The 20,382-nt window shown below is 43.7% G+C and overlaps 2 protein-coding genes across 5 annotated transcripts in view; one reads left to right on the forward strand and one right to left on the reverse strand.

Moving 5' to 3' along the window:
* The window catches only part of TNNT3 (troponin T3, fast skeletal type), a 37,385-nt gene extending 30,364 nt beyond the window's left edge, over window positions 1-7,021 (reverse strand). For 3 of the 4 annotated variants that reach the window (XM_045016855.1, XM_045016854.1, XM_045016856.1), the window contains exons 1-3: window positions 6,991-7,021; window positions 6,012-6,025; window positions 3,997-4,014 (exon numbers count right to left, since the gene is read on the reverse strand). In XM_045016855.1, the coding sequence (XP_044872790.1) occupies window positions 3,997-4,014; window positions 6,012-6,025; window positions 6,991-7,010 (52 nt within the window). In that variant the 5' untranslated portion in view covers window positions 7,011-7,021. The remainder of the gene's footprint in view (window positions 1-3,996; window positions 4,015-6,011; window positions 6,026-6,990) is intronic. The other variant, XM_045016857.1, reaches the window with a different exon arrangement.
* Window positions 7,022-15,407: 8,386 nt separating this feature from the next.
* Window positions 15,408-20,382, forward strand: part of LOC123370532 (proline-rich protein 33-like) — a 28,170-nt gene continuing 23,195 nt past the window's right edge. The window contains exons 1-2 of the mRNA XM_045017191.1: window positions 15,408-15,451; window positions 15,553-15,653. The gene's annotated coding sequence lies outside the window, so the exon portion shown is untranslated. The remainder of the gene's footprint in view (window positions 15,452-15,552; window positions 15,654-20,382) is intronic.

A 20,382-nucleotide genomic window follows, 5' to 3' on the forward strand; every position in this document is an offset into this window, starting at 1 on the left:
AGAAACACCTGATTAAGACAGCCTCGAACTCTGTTAAATTTATGGAGTGGGTGCAAAAAAAGAGGAACTTAGAAGCTATGACATAGGAGAGAGAATTAATAAAATTGATATGAATTGGCAGAGCAAGCTGAAGGTGAGCTGAAAAGATACTGGGGTGTGAAAACATGGCTAGGTGAAAAAAACAACAACATTGGTATAGATATTATTATGAGATTAGAATTGGTTGAGATTTTACCAAATTGGATTTTTGATGAAATTTTGGCCAAATGAAAATGGGATTGTACAATGTTTTACATGATTTTTTTTTCTAAATTGGATCAATATTTTTTAAATTTTGAATTTTCAAGGACATTTATCCTCAAAATTTTGACCAAAAAAAGTGGGAGAAAGATTGCCAACAAATTCTTGAAATTTAAAAATCTCAGAAAATTTCAACCACGTCTAATAATTATGGAATGTTAACATTTTGTTTTACTTCTGTTCCATTATAAAAGGCCTAACTTGGTGTGATCCAAACTCCCGGTGAGGCAAATAGGGCTTTTGGATTTGCAAGGATGTCACAGTTGGGACCTGATCCAAAGCCTCTGGGATTAGTGCTGATTGATATGTTCCCTCAAAAAAAATTTTTGACAGAAAGTATTTTTTCCCCCACTAAATGAAAATTGTTGTAGAGTGTCTGCTTTCCACAGAAAACTTTTATTTTTAATTGAAAACCCAAATGCCTGCAACCCAAAATACTTTGATTTCGATATTCTGGCAGGATGCCTCATGGGATTTGTAGTTTATTTTCCTCATGTCCTCAGTCTCCTCTATGACGTGGGCTCCCCAGCTGGACTACATCTCCCATGATGCACAATATCCAGGGATTCCCAGGATACAACTGCTTGCCCTAATCATGAGTGGAGACTGTGATGCAGCATAGGATATTTAGTCCAATCAGGGAGCTCAGTCTATACAGGAGAATGAAGCACTCAAACAACAATTCCCATGAGTCACTACAATCATTTTTCCAAATTGAAATATTTTAATTTTTCAATTAAAAAAACCTGGGTTTTGGACTAAATATTTTAATTTTTCACCAAAAATGTCAAACTTTAGATGAAAATGATTTTTTGCTGTTGTTTTCATCATTATTTTTCACAGAAATAAACCCCATTTTCTGATCAGCTCTACCATTAACATCAATGGTGCCATTGATGTCAATAGGCTATGGACCAAGTCCTTGGACACTTAGTGTTAATGTTTCTTTCTCTACTGTCCCTTCTGCCATCTGAAGATTCCTTCACACAAAATCCTCTTCCAAATTTGGAGAGAAAGAAATCAGAAGTCACATCACATACCTTCCTACTGAACTTCTTCAGAACAAAAGGCAACAGAACAAAACCAAAAAAAAAAGGCAATAACATATGGGAAAATAAAACAGAAAATCATTAGACCCTTGAAGTCTTGCAAGCGAAGACTTGGGAGGGAAAGGGGTTAGAGAAAGAGGTTATATGAAAAGGAAAAAATCTCTTCGGAAGAGGGCAAAACAAAGGTCAAGCAAAGGTATGAATTGGGAAACCAAAAAATAGTTAGTTAGAGAAAGCATGCTTAGAGCATAGGAGCGTGCAGATTAAAGAGGGGGGGAAATCAATTTCATATTAATATTTAATTCTGAAATCAAAAAAGAAGGAGAAAGTTAGGTGAGAAAGGAGAAAGGTTCAAAGGTGACAAGGAAGAATCTTTTTTACTGGGCATACTTGCCTGTATTATTAATACCCTCATCTCTCTCTTTGCATGTTTGACAAGAAGTGAATAAACATGGAGTATGAATGGCACCTTCACCCACATCAGTTCATGCTTCTGGTTTTCTGCTGGCTGCTTCTCCAGTACAAGGATGGCGCTGCCACTCAGGGCAGGGCAGGCAGCAGAATATTAGAGGCAGCAAGACATTTGAGTTGCTGTGAGTTTTTGAAGGTATCTGCATTAGGCTCGTTTGTGAAAAAATCTCTTACCACTGCTACTGTTTCAGCTCCATCCATGTGAAATGGATGATATCCATGACGTCACAGAGGAGGCCTCGCACTGTTTTATGGGTCTACAGCTGCATGCGTCTATAGAATGCTGCTCTGCAGACGGCAAAAGTGTGAGAGAAGGTTCCATCCAGCTAACAATGTTGGGACCGCTAGTGCAGGAAGGGCTCCAGGTGGCTGCTGGTGTTACTAGCACCGTGATGTCTAGTCCTGCTGTGGGCAAATTCATACAATGCAGCCCTTAAAATGCTAGCACTTGGTCTACATTTGCACTCCCCGCTGTCACTATCCCTGATGGAAATGAACTTGTTGTAGCAACAGTGGGGAAATTGTGCCTAATGTGCGCAAAACCTCTGAGAGTGATTATGGCACAGAAGGAAGGACAAGACATACCTCAGAAAACCCTTGGCAGCAAATGCCTTTGAGCTAGAGTTGGTGTCATAACCTTGCTGAACAAATATCTCCATCTCCCAAAAGGGGTATTCTGCCTACCTTTACCGGAGAAAGCTAAAGAACTGGGGTCAAATCCTAAGAGCACCTGCAAGTCCGATTGACTTCAACACTTCTCAGAATTTGGCCCTCACTTCTGTCCCAGGAGGTTTTTAACATCTATCTAAATAAAGTGTAAAATAATTTCACTTAACTGGTAGGGAAATGGCTAGTGGGCACTTTCCTTGCATTCAAATGTCTTTGGAAGAAAATAAACAAGCCAGTTTTGAAGCACAGTTGCCTAACTTGAAGGCTGGCTACGTGCAGGCAATATGCGGAATGGCTCTAGCCAATGTCTGAACAGTGTCAATAGAACTATGTCTCTGAAATCTTCCTCTCCCTACCATAGGGGAAAATCTTACCAGTGAAATCGCTCCGTGAAAACATGGGGAAGAGCGCCTTTCACACTCCATCTTTTTTCAAATCTCCTATATTTCTATAGTAGCTTGTCAAATCATTGGATGGCTAAAGGTGACCTGAAAAAACTTTTATTGCCAAGCTCTGAGTTTCAGCTTTTGTGTTCCTCTTAGCAACAGCTGCTGATGTCCTTCAGGTTGACGCTGGACCAAAAACATTTTTGAATTTCAAAATTTCAGTGAACTATCCTGTTGGAATTTTGAATTTCAGTGAAAAGAGCAAATTTAGCTGAAACTTTTGTGATTTATTTATATATTGCTAGCTACACCTGAGGCCCGAAAGAACACAAGAATCTGCAGCACTTGCTTTCCTTACATCGCTTTATGTGATGTTGAGGTGATGAGCTCATTTAGGGGAAAGCACAGAATCTCATATTGTGAGTTGATTTTAGCAGATAGGTAAAGGAGAAAAACATTTTTCAGCTTTTTTTCCCCCAAAAAATATTTGTTATGTTGTTGGAGGCAATTGCAGGTTTGCCTGAGTAAGAACTGCAGTATTTGGTCCAGGATACGTGGTATTTTAATAGAGGAGGCTCCATATGCAAATCCCAAATTTGAACAGCCCTGAACTTAATCGCGATTAATTTTTTTAATTGCTTGACAGCCCTAACAACAAGTAATTGGCTTCATCTGCAGCAAGAGAGATTTAGATTCGATTCTAGAAAAAACTTTCCAACTATAAAGATAGCTGAGAACAGAAATAGGCTTCCAAGGAAGGTTGTGGAATCCCCATCCTTGGAGGCTTTTTAGAACAGGTTAGACAAAAACCTGTCAGAGATAGCGTAAATGTACTTGGTCCTGCCTTAACACAGGAGGATGGAGTAGATGATCTCTCAAGGTCCCTTCCAGTCCTATATTTCTATGATTCTATAATGGGAGAATTCATACTCGGCTCTAAATTTCATAGCTCTGGCACATCTCTACATGTTTGGCTCCAAAACAGTTTGGATTGATTTATTGAACAAGCATTCCAGATCACCTTTAGCAGCATGTAACAAAGAGATGGGTGACTGACAGGCAAGGAAAGAGGTGGGGTCAAGGGTCACAGAAAGAGAAATTACGTTCCAGTTTTTTGTTACCTTCTTCTTCGTATTCCTCTGCATTGAAATAAAAAAAAAAAGCAGCAAAATCAACAACAAGGCTGAGCATTCCAGCACATAGACCACAAAAGGTGACATGGTGATAAGAAGCCAGTGACAACAAAGAGTCCTGTTCTTATAAAGAGCATAAAGATTTCCAAGGGGCTTTGTGTAATCATATTTAAAAGTCCATGGTCAAGTTAGAAAAATAACCACTGATTATAAAGAGGCTGATTGCACTGACCTTATTGTGCTGAGCTTAATTAAAACTGCATGAGCAAGTTGGAAGGAAGGGTCTGATTCTAATCCAGCTCACACTAGTGTAAATCAGGAGTATCTCCAAAGTAGTCAACTGAGTTACACTGGTGTAAAATTGTTGCGAGCAAGATGAGAATCAGGTCCAGGGAATTATGGTTCTGTTTGACTTCACAGAACTCCACCCACCAAAGTTTTCCAGCAGGTATCAAGTTGCATATATGTCACCAGAACAAAACTTTGATGGGTGTCTCATACTCTGATACAAGACTCCATAGATAGGGGGTTGCAGAATCATATATGTACCCTTTCATGAGTGAAACATGCAGAAGCATTTCAATGAATGCAACGATTCTGTCATTGGATAACAGAAACATCCAGCTCAAGAGGACATACAATAGCAGAGATCCAAAGTAAGACAAATTGAAAACTGTCACCTACTTAAAGTGAAAGCGTCGAGTTTGGGTTTTCAGCTGAGCACTTTCCTGAGTTGCAACTATAAGCAAAAGGCATCTTATGCCAATGTAAAGAAAAATTATGTCTGAACTGTTCCAAAATGTGATTAAATGGTTATGAAATTTCATGCTAGGACCATTTTGATCAGCTATGGTCTGATCCAAAACCCATTGAAGTCAATGGGTGACTTCCATTGATTTCAGTGAGCTTTGGATCAAGGCCTTATTTGAAATTTTGGCAAATTGCATCAGTTTGATGGAGAACAGACGTCTGGTAAAGTGAGAACTAATGATTTACCTCACTCAAACCACAGAGAAAAGGGAATGTAACAGATGAACACAGGCCCCACACTGCCAGTCACTGCATTTTATCTAACATTTCACTACAGTGAGCAAAGTCAGGTTCACTAACCAATGACATGTTAGCCTGTAACATGTATGATGGTGGCACCATCAACATGAACAAACATAACAGCCAAATATCATAACATACAAGATATTTCACCATGTAAGTGCACATATTCTGAGAGAGTGCCTGCATTTGAATCTATGACCTCACACAGGAAAGAGGACACAAGACAGACAACTGCTGAGAGATCATTCCAAAAATGACAAAAATAAATATTGAATCAAGTGACCTTGAGAGAGGGAGAATTAAAAAGTGACAGAGAAGATGGGGAGAAAATACTGTATTAAAGTTTATCCTGGGCATGGAGATTTACAAGTACCTTTGCAGGTTAAAAAACAAACAAACACAGAACAGCTAATGTATATAAGAATAAAGCAGTAAGAAAAAAATCAAAATACAGAGGGGATAAGGTTGCGAATAAAAACAATCACCAGCAGATGGCAGCATCTCTACAAAAATAAAACAAATCCATCCACACCCAATCAAACATTATTTGCTGTTAAACATATTAAAGGCCTGAATTATATATTCTCCACTGGGTGGATAACAAAGGATTATATATTTATTATGAGCTACATTCAAGTATTCTTCCAGAGCAGCCCATAGTCCACAAGCAGTCCCACTGAACTCAACAGAACCACTTATGGAGTTAAGGGTTATATAATATAAGTATGGGTATCAGAATGGATAGATAGATAGATAGATAGATACCAGCTGTATCAGCATAGCTCTGCTGAAGTCAAAGAAGCTACATACACACATTTACACCAGCTGGGGACTTCACCCAGAGTAAATAAAAGGAAAATATGCAGCAGAAAATTAAAATGGAAAAGGCTGTTTAAAAACACATCAGGCTGATGTTTAAAGAATTAGAGACAAGGAGCTTTATGACTTACCCTCTACCTGATCCCTGTGAAAAGAGAGAGACAGAAAGTAAGAGTTTGATCAAAGTGAATTTATATTTCATCCACTCTACATTAACAATAGGTTAATGTGTTGCTTTAAACTCCGCATTTGAGTAAGAGGCCACATTTACACTTAAAACACAAATAGCTCTCCCTTCCCTTCCCCCCCTCACCCAGCCAGTTGCTTTTTGGTTAATAAAATTACTATAATTTTAAAAAATACTAATTATGGCCAGGCTTGCAAAGTATTACTCAAGCGTGTAAAATCTCACACACTAGTAACCCAATTACTCATGTGGGTAAGTGTTTGCAGGAGAGGGTTGTAGGTAGTAAAAGTTGTCATTGGTATATTGGCCAAGCCCATTTCTGAATGATTGGACCAGGCCGGACTGGGCTTATTTGAAATTTTGGGGCTCCCTAAGTCCTGGCATCTCTAGTGCAAGGAGGATGTTTATTGCTCATTCTCCAGTGCTGCATAAGGTGCTTCAGGCTGATTCAGGGTCCTCAGTCATCAAAACTTGAGTCCCCTGGCCAGGCCTGATGTTCTCCCTTCCCATAATGCAACCCTACCTGGGGGCACATTGCAAGGTCTATCTTCTGTTTAATAGGAAACTTCCAGCCACTACTACCCTGACGCGCCCCCTCCATATACATCAGGTGCTGCATTCTGAAACTACACCAATTTATATGCCAAGCAACTCCATCGACTTGTGTTACTGCTCCAGATTGACCCTGGCAGGGGAGTTTGGGGCAGGTGCAGACTGGGGGAAGAGCAGGTTGCATTTGGACACTTGGTGCCTTCTCAAGTGCCCACTGAAGTCAGTGAGACTCTGTCCATTGACTTCAATGGGCAGCTCTTGGTCCTTGCAGCTGTGGGGCCCCATCTTTTACCTTCACAGGGAAACCCCAGATTGGTTTAAAATGGCCCAGCTGAACAGATTAACACGAAGACAGTTTTATTTCTACTTACACTTCCTCGGTGTCAGACATGTTGGCAGTGGGTTTCTAGATGAAGGGGGAAAGCAAGAGGCGAGTTATTAGTAACAGGGTCTCCAAAAAACAAAATGCCAAAACAGAAGCAGTTGTGCTGCTGTTTGAAGCTGAAAAGAAAGACAGCTGATGTCCTAGAGAGCAGCAGATCCCCACCACGACCACCATTCTTGGAACTATAGAGCGCTATGCTGGTCAGATCAAATGAGAGGGACAGAGGAAAGGAAAAACAAGTCATCTAAAAAGATACAGCCCTTTAGCTTTGTAGCGAAGATGATTAGCATGGATGCAAAGGGCTGCAAAGAGTTCAGGTTGGGATCTGGGTGTATTTCAAAGCTTTCCAAACATCAGAGGTGTTTGGAAATAGGTCCATCCCCATCGGTCAGCTGTAATCCAGTCCTGATTCTTCTTTCACAGCTGTTTGACCCTACTATCACGCCAAAGAGTTCAATGAATTTTATAGTAGAGTAAGTGAGAGAACAATCAGATTCAAGTATACATGGGAACTGGTAGAATAATGTACAAAAATACTGGCTATGAGCTATTTGATGCCCAAAAAATGTCAAATAAATTATTGAATGAGTAGCACCAGGTTTGAAAGTCTAATTGAATCGTGTGAAAAATTATCCAGTAACTAATTTGGGGTATGGAAACTGGCCTGATTCATAGAGCAGACTGCTTGATTAATATTATTTGGCTGGTTGTAGTATTTATTACAGCAAATACTCACCTCATCTGATAGGTACTGAAAAAAATCTAGCCACGTTACTTTTATGGTCTCCCTCACTGCAGTATTTGAGCACCTCACCCTCTTTAAGGTATGTGTCCGCACAACATCCTTGTGAGGTTGCGAAGTGCTATCATGCCTATTTTACAGACGGGGAACAGAGGCACAGAGAGAAAGTGATTTGCACATCACCACCCACGAAGTCTGTGGCAGAGCAGGGCAGTGAACCTGGACTGCCCGAGTCCCAGGCTAGCACTATAACCAATAGGCTGGGGTAGATGTAGCATAGGGAGTCCTGAAAAAATCAGGAGTCAGATTACATGGCTCAGCTGATCTTTTCTGGCCCTCAAATCTATGGTGTAAATCAGTGTAGTTCCATTGACGTTAGTAGAGCTAGGCCAATTTACACTGGCTGAGGAGCTGACCCTATAGTCCTATGATTTACCAGAGGGAATGACTTAGCCAGCATTTCCTGTGAACACTGCAGAACTATTAATTCCACACACTGCTCTCTGCAGATGAAGAGATGGCTATTTTTAAGGAGTTAGCTGCCTTAAGGCAGAGGCGGGGAGGGAATAGGTGCTCCGGAGGGTGGGGGGCCTTTCACTCAACCTTCCTCTAAATCCATGATGGATCTTAAATTAGAAATCAAGACATCTCCTCGCAAGAAACCCAAGCCTTGACTTTCATGACTTCATTACTTAGCCGATATATGAGAGGAGTCTTGAAGGAGCAGGCGGACTGATTTATATCCAAGAGGAACAACTGCAGCTCAGATGGTTTCTATTTCAGATGAGTATAATAATCCCATAGGCACTGGCCCTGCCGTATAAGGGATCCTGTCCAGTTCCCAACAATAACATTGGACAGCATGAATAAACACCTAAAAGGAATTAAATGCATATACATATTCTGATCAGGATGGAATGCTCTTCGTGTTCATTTAGTCCTTTGTCCCCTTTCCAGCATCCAAACACGCCTTGAAAGTTGCATCAGTCAGGTACATTTTTGTGCCTGTAAATATCAGTACTAGAGATTGGTCTGATAAGCTCAAGTCTGGCTACAGCTGGCTCAAGGAACCAGGACTTTAGTCCAGGCTTACCTCCCACTAGAGGGGAAGAATGATCTCTTGGGTAAGGCGCTGGACTGGGACTCAGGAGCTCTGGGTTCTGTTATCTATTTATTTATTTATTTAGGTTTTATATTGATGCCCATCACTGTAGCATATAAGCACCTTCCACAAAAAATCAGTAGCAATTCCTAGGGGACTTCATAGTTGCTCTGGCACTTCTCCCTTTTTTGGCATCAAAACTCTGCTTAGGGTAGGCGTCCCAGGTCCCAGCATGGCCACAGTCTTCTTGTGTCAGTTAATCTCTGTGCCTCTGTTGTTCAGCTGTATAATGGGGGTAATCATATTTACTCTCTCCTGTCCCTCATCTATTTAGATTATAAACTCCTCAGGGCAGAGACTGTCTCTTACTGTGTGTTTGGACAGTGGCTAACAAGATGGGTGTTTCACTCTCAGTTTGGGCCTGCAGGCACTACCATGATACAAATAAAAAAGAAATAATAAGTACCATGCTTTATAGAGCGGGCAACAGAGCTATTATGGAGCAAATCCTGCTACAATCCAGCGGCCTAGAAGACCTACTATTGGCCCCTTCCAATCTAGATGATCCTGTAAGGGTTTGTGGACATTTTGGACAATACCCCTCTTTTTCTCTGTCTGCGCTATATAAACTTGGATTTCTCTCCTTTAAAGTCTGAAGATAGCGTAGATGTTTTAAAAGACTCACTCTCACCAATAGAATGTCAATGGAGTCGACAGAGTTGCAGTAATGTATTTGGGAGGAGAATGAGGCCTTGACAGTTCTCCATGCACATTTATAATGTGAGTATTTAAGGGCTGACTTATTTTTGTGATCAAATCCAGGATAAATACACAGTGCAGTGCAGAGGGCCTTTAAGGACCTGAGCCAAAGCCCGTTGAAGGCAATGGGCGTCTTTGAGACACAAAGCGAGACTTTCTTTTAATGATTCCCACAGCTCATCCTGTTGCCATTTAGCTGTTCTCCTTTAAGGACATCTCGCTGAGGTTTGGACATATCAAGTCCAAAGATTTCCGTAGATTCTTCCATATCTGTTGACAGTCTAAGTGCTGAGGAAACCAATGGGATTCTACAAGGCACTTATTAGCATGCTATAAAATATGACTAGATTGTAAGCTTGACTGAGCAGGGACCACATCTTTCCATCTGTTTGTACAGTGCCTAGCACAGTGAGAGCCAACGCCGGATGGGACTTCTGGGAAGTAGGCAACAGATACATGAATAACAAAAATAATCATTAGTAATACAAAGAAGGCGGCAAGCAATATGCAGAGAAGGGCCAGAATTAATTAAAAACAAGGGTCCAGATCCCCAAATCCCCAGACTCTAAGGGAGTTACAGAATCCAAACCTAGAACTAAACTTCACAAATGGCCCTTAGGTTTACAATGGGCCACAAAAAAAAATCCACAAAAATCCTGGCTCCAAGTATTCCACAGTCTTGTGATATTCAGAATCTGGAATTGAATTTTCCATCTTGTGCCCCTCACCGGTTATTCTAGCTTTTACTCTTTATGACTGTTCTTATGGAGGGGTTGGGGTTAGAGTGTGCCTCACTGGGATAGAGATCCCTGGTTTCCGGGTGGAGACCAATGATACCTGACAGAAGTACGTTGGTGGACACTGAGTATGGCAATCATTTGCCGGGTTTACTCATTCCAACAAAATGAGCTGACATGTAGTGTCTTATCCTGAGATCTTGCCCAGGCAACTCCCCCTTGACCCCTCCCCGCTCCCAGTGAGGCTAATCAATGTCTTGCCTAAGAAATGACAGCACGACTGGGCCCTTCATAGCTCTCAATGAACAGAGGGCCTTATCTAGTTTCTATTAAAGTCAATGGCAAAACTTCCATTAGCTAGAATGGGAGCCAAAATCACTTTACTCAACTGGCTTCACTGTATTATTCATGTAATTACTTCATGTATTAGAACACTGAATAAATGAAACTTTATGTACACCCACACGGAATTAAATAAATAAAGCAAAATACAAAACAGCAATATTTTGTGCCGCTGGGGCCTGATCCAAAGCTCATGGAAATCAACGGAAAGACTCCAGTTGGCTTTGGATCAGACCCCTAGTGGAGATAACACTTCTCATCACAGATATCACAAAGCAAAAAGACCAGCAATTTAGACTGTTCGCTTCAGAGACAGGAATGTCTTTTATTTTATATTTGTACAGAGTCCAGCAAAATGGGGCCTGAACTTGACTCAGGTTTATGGATTAATAAATGATTATTAATCGTTATTATTGATGACCACTATTTGGAAACAAATCTAAACATATGCAAAAAATATTGTTTTGATTATCAGTCTGCCTTTTAAAACCCAGTTTCCCCAATGCTAAGGTTTATTTTCCACATTTAATTCAAGAGCTTAAGGCCTAAATTGTTTTCTTTCTAAGTTTGTTTAACATCTTCAGGGCCTGATATCTGGGGCCTCCATGCATGCTTCATTCACCATTCACAAAGCAGAAGAATCAAATGACTATATTTATTTCATACCCTATATGAATGATGCCCCATAAATTATTATGGGGTCAAAGTGAAGGGTAAATATTCTGTTTCGAGTCATATTCAAGTGGACAAGGTGGACCATGATTCTATCTAGCAAACTTGTCTGTGTCTCTTGCTCTAAATTATATGCTCCTTTTGGTCCAAATCAGTTCCTTCTTGGCTTAAAGAACTCAGCTACCATCTCCCAGGGAGCATCTTAACAGCTGAGAATGTACCCATCTGCCAGCTGACAGATTGAATTCACTCCCCTGCTCTTCAGAGGCCGTCTATGAAAATAACCCTCCTATCAATCATTCTCACTCCTTAGCCAGACACTGCCTGCCATAAAGGGATGTAAAGTAGCGAGATTATTAAAGAAAGGAGGAGAAAGAAAATGGACATGCATGGAAGACCAGACCTGGCAGGAATAACTGTCAGACGAGATGGCTGGGTACAATCTATCAAGTAGCAGATGGGTATAGTTCCTGGCAGGGGCTCCTGTAAATCTGACACATCTAATAACATTTTCTATGTATATCCTTAATTCCCTCCCCGTTTTGGTGGAATTCTTTGTCTCTGAACTATTCACTGCTTTGGAAGATAAAAGAGACTCTATTTTGGGGTCCAGAAACCAACACTTGGTATGAAAGATCCCCCCTATTCAATCTTAACACAATCATTGTATTGCAGTAGCATGTAGGAACCCCAGTCCTGGGCCAGGACCCCATTGTGCTAGGCACTGTAAAATAACAGAACAAAACGACACTCCCTACCCCAAAGAGTTTACAGTCTAAGTAATCTTAACCCCATCCATTTGTGCCTCTGGGCTATCTCACTCCACTGCTAGGGTTTGCTAGGAATAAGATGACTTTACAAAAAAGAAACGAAATCCCACGTTCCCCTCATCCCCCACTCCTGCACACATCCCATCCCTCCCCCTACATCCCATCCCACTGGATGGGAACACTGGCAAATCCTTTGTAACCACCAATCCTTTCACCATACTAGGGCTTATCTATCCTGGGGTTTTATGCAAGTGCAGCTACACCAGTGCAAACCCCTAGAATAGGACACACCGCAATGGTGTAAGAAGTGACTTGCACCAGTCAGGTTTACCCTGCTTTGTCACTGACAGCTGGGCATCATACAGCTGCATTCACACAACACAGCAATCAACAAGTTAGCCACTAGTCGCCACCACAACTAGATCCATGATGTAGGTGCTCAGCACCCAAAGGGCAGGGACCCTGTTTGCTGACACCCTCCCTCCCAAGCTTTCAGAGGTAATTAAGGCCTGACTGCAGAAGGAGAAACACACACCAGTGAGCCATCTGCGTAATAATAACCCACATGGCCCTGGGGAGGTGTGAGGAATGCAAAGTAGTCTGCAATACTCACTCACCCAGCAAGCTGGTGAAGAGGGATGAGAAAAGCGGTTTGGGCCATACATGAACATGTGGAATTTTTACATCGCTCCTCATTTCTGGGATGTCGTCACGGACCATTTCAATACACATCTCAGTGTACCCCCATCCACCAAATGGCATCTGCTAGCCAGTGTTAGCTGACAACTCTTCTGAGATGCTAGAAAATTACCCCAGTGTCCCACACCCTCCTTGGTGTCCAAGCTGACTCTTGGGTTTCTTCTGCTGCCCTGTACAATTACTGAACCACTGCTGCTGTATGTGATCACCTAGCTGACAGATCCCTGGCCAGGAGGAGGCATGAGGGATGTTAGAATTATGTCATGGGTGGGAATGGAGGGAAGAAAGCACATGTAAGAAACCATCTCTTTGTAACACCCTCACCTCCCATCTTAATGCCCTTTTCTATTTTGATTTTGACACTCTCCTGGTTGCCCATAGAAACCACTCAGCAATACCTACCAGGAGGGCAGGTCCGAGAGAGACAGCTACTGTATTTCATGACATTTTGAACTCACATTACCTTTGTGTAACAAAAAAGATCTCCTAGTGACACCTTTAATTTAACCTCCCCCAACACAGACACACATTTCTTTAACGGATCAGGAGGGAGTGCTTCATGTTTGTCTCTCACACTCCTTTTCTCCTTTAAGACTGAATACTAGGCATATCCAAGCAGCAAGCTGCTTTGTGTTTTTACAGATACCCTTCCTGCCTTTGGACATCTCAGTGAGATGTACCAATACATATCACTTCTTCTTTGCATATCCTCTCTCCTCCTGTCCCCCGCCCCCCGCCTCAGCCTTCTTGCAGGGTCGGGTTCAAAACAAAGCTCTTGGCAGTGCTTTAAACAGCCAGCTCATCCCAGGCTTTACAAAGTGTCTTTGGCACATGTACCTTTTTGTTTCATCACTTCAATATTCCTGACAACCTCAAAGTCATGGGAGATGCCATGTCACTTAGTTCTCATCCACAGGGCCTTGAGTTTAGGTGGAGATTTCCCCCCAATCCATAGGAATATCTGCTATATACCAGACAATCCAGATCTTCATGGACATTCTCAAGCCTCAAACACGGTCAACAAATCCCCCTCTGAGTAGATAAGAAAAAGAATAGGTCCACTGCCCTCCTTAGTGCCTTCATCTGAGTGCCAGGGTTCTGAGCCTCAGTCTGATTCATGAGCCAGCGTCATGGCCCCCATAGTGTTCCCCATTTAGACTGAGGGTCCAGTCTGCTGTCCCTCCTCTACTCACACAGACATGTCCCCTGCCTAATCTCCTTCTTACCTGAGAGAGGGGGAAGCTGAGAGAAGTGGTGAGTTCCCTGCCGAATGGGACAGGCTGCAGGATCTGCAAACTTCCCAAGGTGATTAAGTCTTCATCTTATAGTGACATTTGATCTTCTGGAGAAGCTGATTGGCCACCAGGCCCACAATGTCAGGCAGGGAAGGAGCAAGGGAGTGGGGGGGGGAGAAGGGAAAGAAGGTCATACCAAGTATAGGAGCAGCTGGAGGAATTGCATAGATTATACTAAGATGGGAGGGACGTGTTTGGAGAAAAAACCCTGCAGGCTTATGTTTCTATATTTATAACCCAACCATGCAAGCAACATTTAAAGAGGGGTATCCAAGGCAAGGAAGCGACAGGCTCTCCTGCATGCACTGGAGTGCAGTTCTTATAGAAACACAGAGATAGGTGGGGTATGGTATTTAAAAGAAGTCAGTCATGGCCCTCCCACAGCACTGGCAATATCCACCACCCTCTAGGCCTAGCAGATACCCTCTCTCTGTTGCTATGCTAAAGGTTTAAAAGGCATGAGCTACATGGTGCATTTGGGATTCAGGAAGGAAATGCAGACATAGCACTCTTTCGGTGTGATACTCCTCCCATTTCCACCAGCAGGAACTCAGGGTGGGGGGAAGGATAGCTCAGTGGTTTGAGCCATTGGCCTGCTAACCCCCCCCCCCCCCCCGCATTGTGAGTTCAATCATTGAGGGGGCCATTTAGGGAATTGGGGTAAAAATCTGTCTGGGGATTGGTCTTGCTTTGAACAAGGGGTTGGACTAGATGATCTCCTGAGGTCCCTTCCAACCCTGATAGTCTGGGATTCTGTGAATAAATCAGAAGTGTGTTTTGGGTGGGTGTGTGCACACCAATGAGAGTTGAAAGAAACAAGCAGAAGATTCAGGCAGATGCTAGGGACATGTCAAAAAGGAGTAGGGCCTTTTTAAAACACATCAAGTGCAGTTGTTTGACCATCTCCTGGAGACACATTTCAAGTGCCTTTCATTGCAGTGAGAAGAGGCTTTTAAAATGAGGGCCTCTCCCATAAATGATTGAAGCATGGCAGGCTGGTCGCTGCAGCCAGATCTGTGAAAGTTTGAGGGAATTAGGGGATTCCTGGGGATCCCATAGGCCCTAGAGATACAAGAACAAACACAGACCAAAAGAGAACCCTTTGAAGGATTTGGTTTGTTGATGCATAGTGCAGTTGCATTAATTTGCCAGTAGAGGTTTGCAGTGCCTAATACAACCCTTGTGATACTGTTTCCATTTCTTTAAGCCTTCAGGCTTCACCTCACCCCCACCCCCACTCCCACCTCCCATTGGCAGGGGTCCCCAGCAACACAGACCATGCCCTCCAGTGGGGCTGACAGCTTTAGCAGCCCTCTTTGCTATCAGCCGGTAAGAACAGAGAAAACATTTAGGTCAGGAGCTGTGGGGCTGCTTTTATTTTTGGCATGCATCATGGATCAATTCCTTCCCGCTCTCCCTGCCATTTGTAGGAAGGGAAGAGTCCAAACCAAGGATGTTCAGATGGGTTTTTAAGCACAAGGAGCTGGGAGCAACAAGCTGCAGCCTCTAATCAGCACTCAGCACTCACCAGGTAATGTACAAAAGCAAAAATTGTGTTTTGAGCTTTTCATTCTTTAGACATAGGCTGTTTTCTCCCCTCCCTCTCTCCCTTCCCCCAAAATGTACTGAAGCAAGATTCTTGAGGGTTTGCTGGAAAGGAGGGAGCTCTTGCTAAAAAGTGGAAGGGGCTCACATCTGTCCCCAGTGCTATTATTCTGTAATTCACATAGGGGAAGAAGGAATCTGACTAGTGTATGGGTTGGGTTGGAAACCCCACACAGCTGAGGTGGGGGAATCCCTAGCAAAGGTGCACAGTTATTAGGACATATAATGTTGGTTTTTTCCCTCTCAGTGCCACTGAAAGCACTAATGCAATGAACACACAATTCTGTTGCATTTTCAGCACCATTAAGCATTTTTGCTATATTTGGCTAGATCATTGCCCCAAGGCAATCAAATGGCTGGCATTTCTCCAAGAAATACTGCCTTTGATCAAATAGTGGCTCATGGATATAATGTAAGGGAATACCACATTTTCCTCTCCCCTTCTTTTCTATGAACTGTGTACCATGTTTGGCAATGTCTAAGGGAGTGTATTTGCTAGTCTCACTTGACTAACTGCATGCCTATTATAGTCTGTCTTTAGTGCTGACATGGCATTTTGTCCTACTCTGCAGTAGAGGGCTCAAGGACTGAGGTGCACTGATAGAGCTGTGTGCAGGACAAAACTGTATAGTGCCTGCTTGCACTGTGTCTGTCTCCGGTCAGTTGACCCAGTCCCTTATTTGGAAGCAGAGAAGGAAAATTCACTGGATTTCACCAGCAAAAACCAAGTGAAAAGAGAGAAATAAACTGGAAATCTAATGCCTTGGCTAGTATGAATCTGAGCAGCTCCATTGCCTCCATCAATTGAGGGTCTGGCCCATTTGTTTTAAGTCCTTCGGTGGAAACAAACTGAGCATCTTGCAAAAATGGGAAGCCTTCGTCTGGCTGTCCATGCATGACCTGCAAGGAAGCAAGGGCCTTTCAACCCAGCTTAGAGGCACCTGAATAACCAGGACTCCCTTTTGCTTGGCAGTTAAACCAAACATTATTGATTTCGGTTGTCATGGGGTATACAAACCCCACACTGGGCCCAAAGGGGCTACAAGGCAATACTAGGCTCAGGTAGCTCTGGCCTGCTGCGCATGCTCTGGCTGGAAGAGGGAGTTAAAAGTAGCTCAGAAGCCCAAAAAAAGGGTGGTGGATAGTCTGCAGGAGAGACAAATACTTCTGTTAAGCTATTGCGTGTTTGGACTGTAGGGGCCACACCCCAAACTGAAGGAGCACATAGATAGGAAGTAGTCCAGGGTGGAAGACTTAGACTCCCTGCAGAGAGGACCGTGCCCTGGTTACTTCCCACAGGACCCTGGGTGGTGGGCGAGTGGAGAGGGAGGGCCTGAATCCCCCTACCGAGCCCCACTTAAGGGCAAATATCCAGACAGGGGTTAAGGCCAAGTCATTTCCGGTCTAGTGGCAGGAACCAGGCATCCCAACTGCGCCTCCCCCTCCCCTTCGACAGACTTGGTGCTGGAGGACAGGTGTGCTAACAGCAAGGTCACCTAGCCCTCCACACCCCCCGTCACATGGACTTTTTTGGTGGACTGTTGATCCCATGTCTCTCTGCATCATCTCTCTGCTTCTTGACTCACCTGTATGCTCCATGCATCTAATCTTAGCTCCATGCTTCATTTTGAACATCTATAGTATCTACTCCGTGCATCGTCTACTGTATCTGTTCTCTGTGGCTTTGATCCAAGTCTAATTGAAAATCAATAGGAAAACTCCCATTGACTCAACAGGTGGAGGATCAGGTCCAATGTGGGCCATCTGCTCTGTGAAACATCTTATCAATATGCTTTCTCATGACAACCCTCTGACCACTGTATTCACACAGCTGCTCTGGGTGCTGTCCATAAACCTCATGTATCGTGTAGCTGCTCCATACAATATCTGTGCACTTTTTGCATCATCCATCTGTTCCGTAAGTCCCTTCTCTGTTTCATTCATGGCTCATCTGCTCAATGAGTCATCTAGCTGCTCCTCGTATAGCCCACTCATTCTATGGATCACCTCCTTGTTGTGTATTTGGTTGTCATGGTTTTGTTGCTATGGCAACTGAGTTAGATTATTATGGGTTAGCTCAACCGGTTTCAACCGGCCGAGGGAGCTCTCTGTATATATGTAAATAAAATGGAGGTTTTGGTTAGCTGCCTGCTCTCTGGCCTCAAGTGATTGCTTCCTACACCGGCTGCCCCAAGGATATAACACTGGCGACGAGGGTGAGACTCCGGTGCTGCTCCAGTAACAGAAGGAAGTAGAAGTTAAGGTAAAGAACAAACAAACAAAAAAGCTGCTTGTTGCACTGACTGTGAAAGTGAAACTAAAAATCATGGCTACTCTGACCAGGCCCCTGGAGCCTTTTGATGAGAATACAGAGCAGTGGCATGTGTATACTGAGCGTTTTGAGCTTTTTGGTATTGCAAATGACATTACAGAAGCGAAGAAGGTGCCAATATTCTTAACTGTTGTAGGGGCTAAAACCTACTCTCTGCTACGCAGCTTACTACACCCTGTTAAGCCTGAGACTAAATCTTACAGTGACATTGTGGAAATCCTGGGGTCTCATTTCTCCCCAAAACCACTGGTAATTGCTGAAAGATATAGGTTCCACAAAAGAGACCAAAAGGAAGATGAAACAGTTGTACAATTTGTAGCCATTTTAAAAAAGCTAGCAGAACACTGTGAATTTAAAGAAATGTTACATGATGCCCTGCGTGACAGGTTAGTGTGTGGCCTGTACAGTGAAGCTATACGGAAGCGCCTACTGACAGAGGCTCAGCTTACCTTACAGAAGGCTGTTGATATTGCTGTCTCCATGGAACTGGCTACAAGGGAGGCACAATACATCGGTGCACCCCCTAGGGTGCAAAAAGTGTCACAAGAACCGACCCACAAAACTGTGCAGAGTCAAGAATGTTACCGCTGTGGTAAGCCGGGTCACCAGGCATCAGAATGCTGGTGTAAGGACCTGGTGTGTCGACACTGTGGCAAAAAGGGACACATTGAGTGTGCCTGTAAACAAAAGAAAAAGAGGCCTGTGGTCTGGCCGACAAAAAGAGGAACCCTGCATACCCTAGAGCAGACCCAGGATGATCATGGTGACACCTCATCGCAAGAGGAAGTGCCACTGCATGTTTTGTCTTTGGCAATGGGCTCACATGAATACTGGGTAACCCTGTTATTGGATGGCAAACGTATACGCATGGAACTGGACACCGGTGCAGCCGTCTCACTGATCTCCGAGACTGTGTATAAAGAAAAGCTACAGCATCTTCCGCTTAAGGCAACAAAACCATGACAACCAAATACACAACATATTCCTCCCCCCCTAATAAGAACATCCCCTAAATAAAACACACACTAGACTAGAGAAGGAGGGTAGACTGCCTCCATTCCCGGCTAAACCCTGGGGATTATTTTGCCCCATAACCGTGGGTTCGCCCTAGCTAAAGATCCAGCCGATGAGGAGGCCTTCTGTCTCTAGGTGGATTACGGCGAACTACTGGTGTTATTGCACCCGAAAGCACTAGGGGCTCAGGGTCCGCAGCACGAACAGGTGAGGAGGTGGTATCAGCTCGTGCTGGGCAAAGGGGTATCTCAGCCGCCGGCAGTAATGGAGGAGAACAGTCAGAAACAGGTGACTCGTGATTCGATCCCTCACCAGAAGAGGTGAAGTCAGACCCCTCAACTGCAGATAGGTCCTGAGGACTGGCATGACCTGGCAACAGCTGATCTACATGTCGCTGCCAGGTAAGATTCTCTGCAGTCCGGACTGTGTAGGAAACAGGTCCTGTTTGAGTGATGACTGTGGCCGGAACCCATTTAGCTCTGGAAGTATAATTCCGAGCCAAAACTGGCTGTCCCGGGCTAAAGGTTCGGTCTTTTGCTCTGGGTGCCCGTCTGATGACTTGATATTGCTGCTGATGTTGCACAATTTGTCGGGGTTCAGAAGGTTTCAGCAGATCAAAGCAAGTGCGCAGCTGTCGTCCCATCATTAGAAAGGCCGGAGATGCGTGGGTCGTAGCATGAGGTGTGTTTCTGTAGGAAAGTAAAAAGGTATCCAGACGCTTTTGAATGGAGTGTTGTCCCCTTGCTGATTTCAAAGCGTTTTTCATTGTCTGCACAAATCTTTCAGCTAATCCGTTGGTGGACGGATGATATGGTGCTGACGTGATGTGGTGTATCCCATTTGCTTTCATAAAATTTTGAAACTCCTGAGAAACGAACTGCGGTCCGTTGTCGCTCACAAGTTGTTCTGGCAGACCAAAACGACTAAAGAGTCCTCGTAGTTTTTGGATAGTACTCTCTGCAGAAGTGGACTGCATTATAGAGACTTCTGGCCATTTAGAATGGGCATCTATTGCCACCAAGAACATGCTTCCTTCAAGGGGGCCAGCAAAGTCAACGTGAATACGTTGCCACGGGTTTTCAGGCCAGTCCTCAGGACCTATCTGCAGTTGAGGGGTCTGACTTCACCTCTTCTGGTGAGGGATCGAATCACGAGTCACCTGTTTCTGACTGTTCTCCTCCATTACTGCCGGCGGCTGAGATACCCCTTTGCCCAGCACGAGCTGATACCACCTCCTCACCTGTTCGTGCTGCGGACCCTGAGCCCCTAGTGCTTTCGGGTGCAATAACACCAGTAGTTCGCCGTAATC

The sequence above is a fragment of the Mauremys mutica genome, chromosome 4 (genome assembly GCF_020497125.1).
Source record: "Mauremys mutica isolate MM-2020 ecotype Southern chromosome 4, ASM2049712v1, whole genome shotgun sequence".
Taxonomy (NCBI): domain Eukaryota; kingdom Metazoa; phylum Chordata; order Testudines; family Geoemydidae; genus Mauremys; species Mauremys mutica.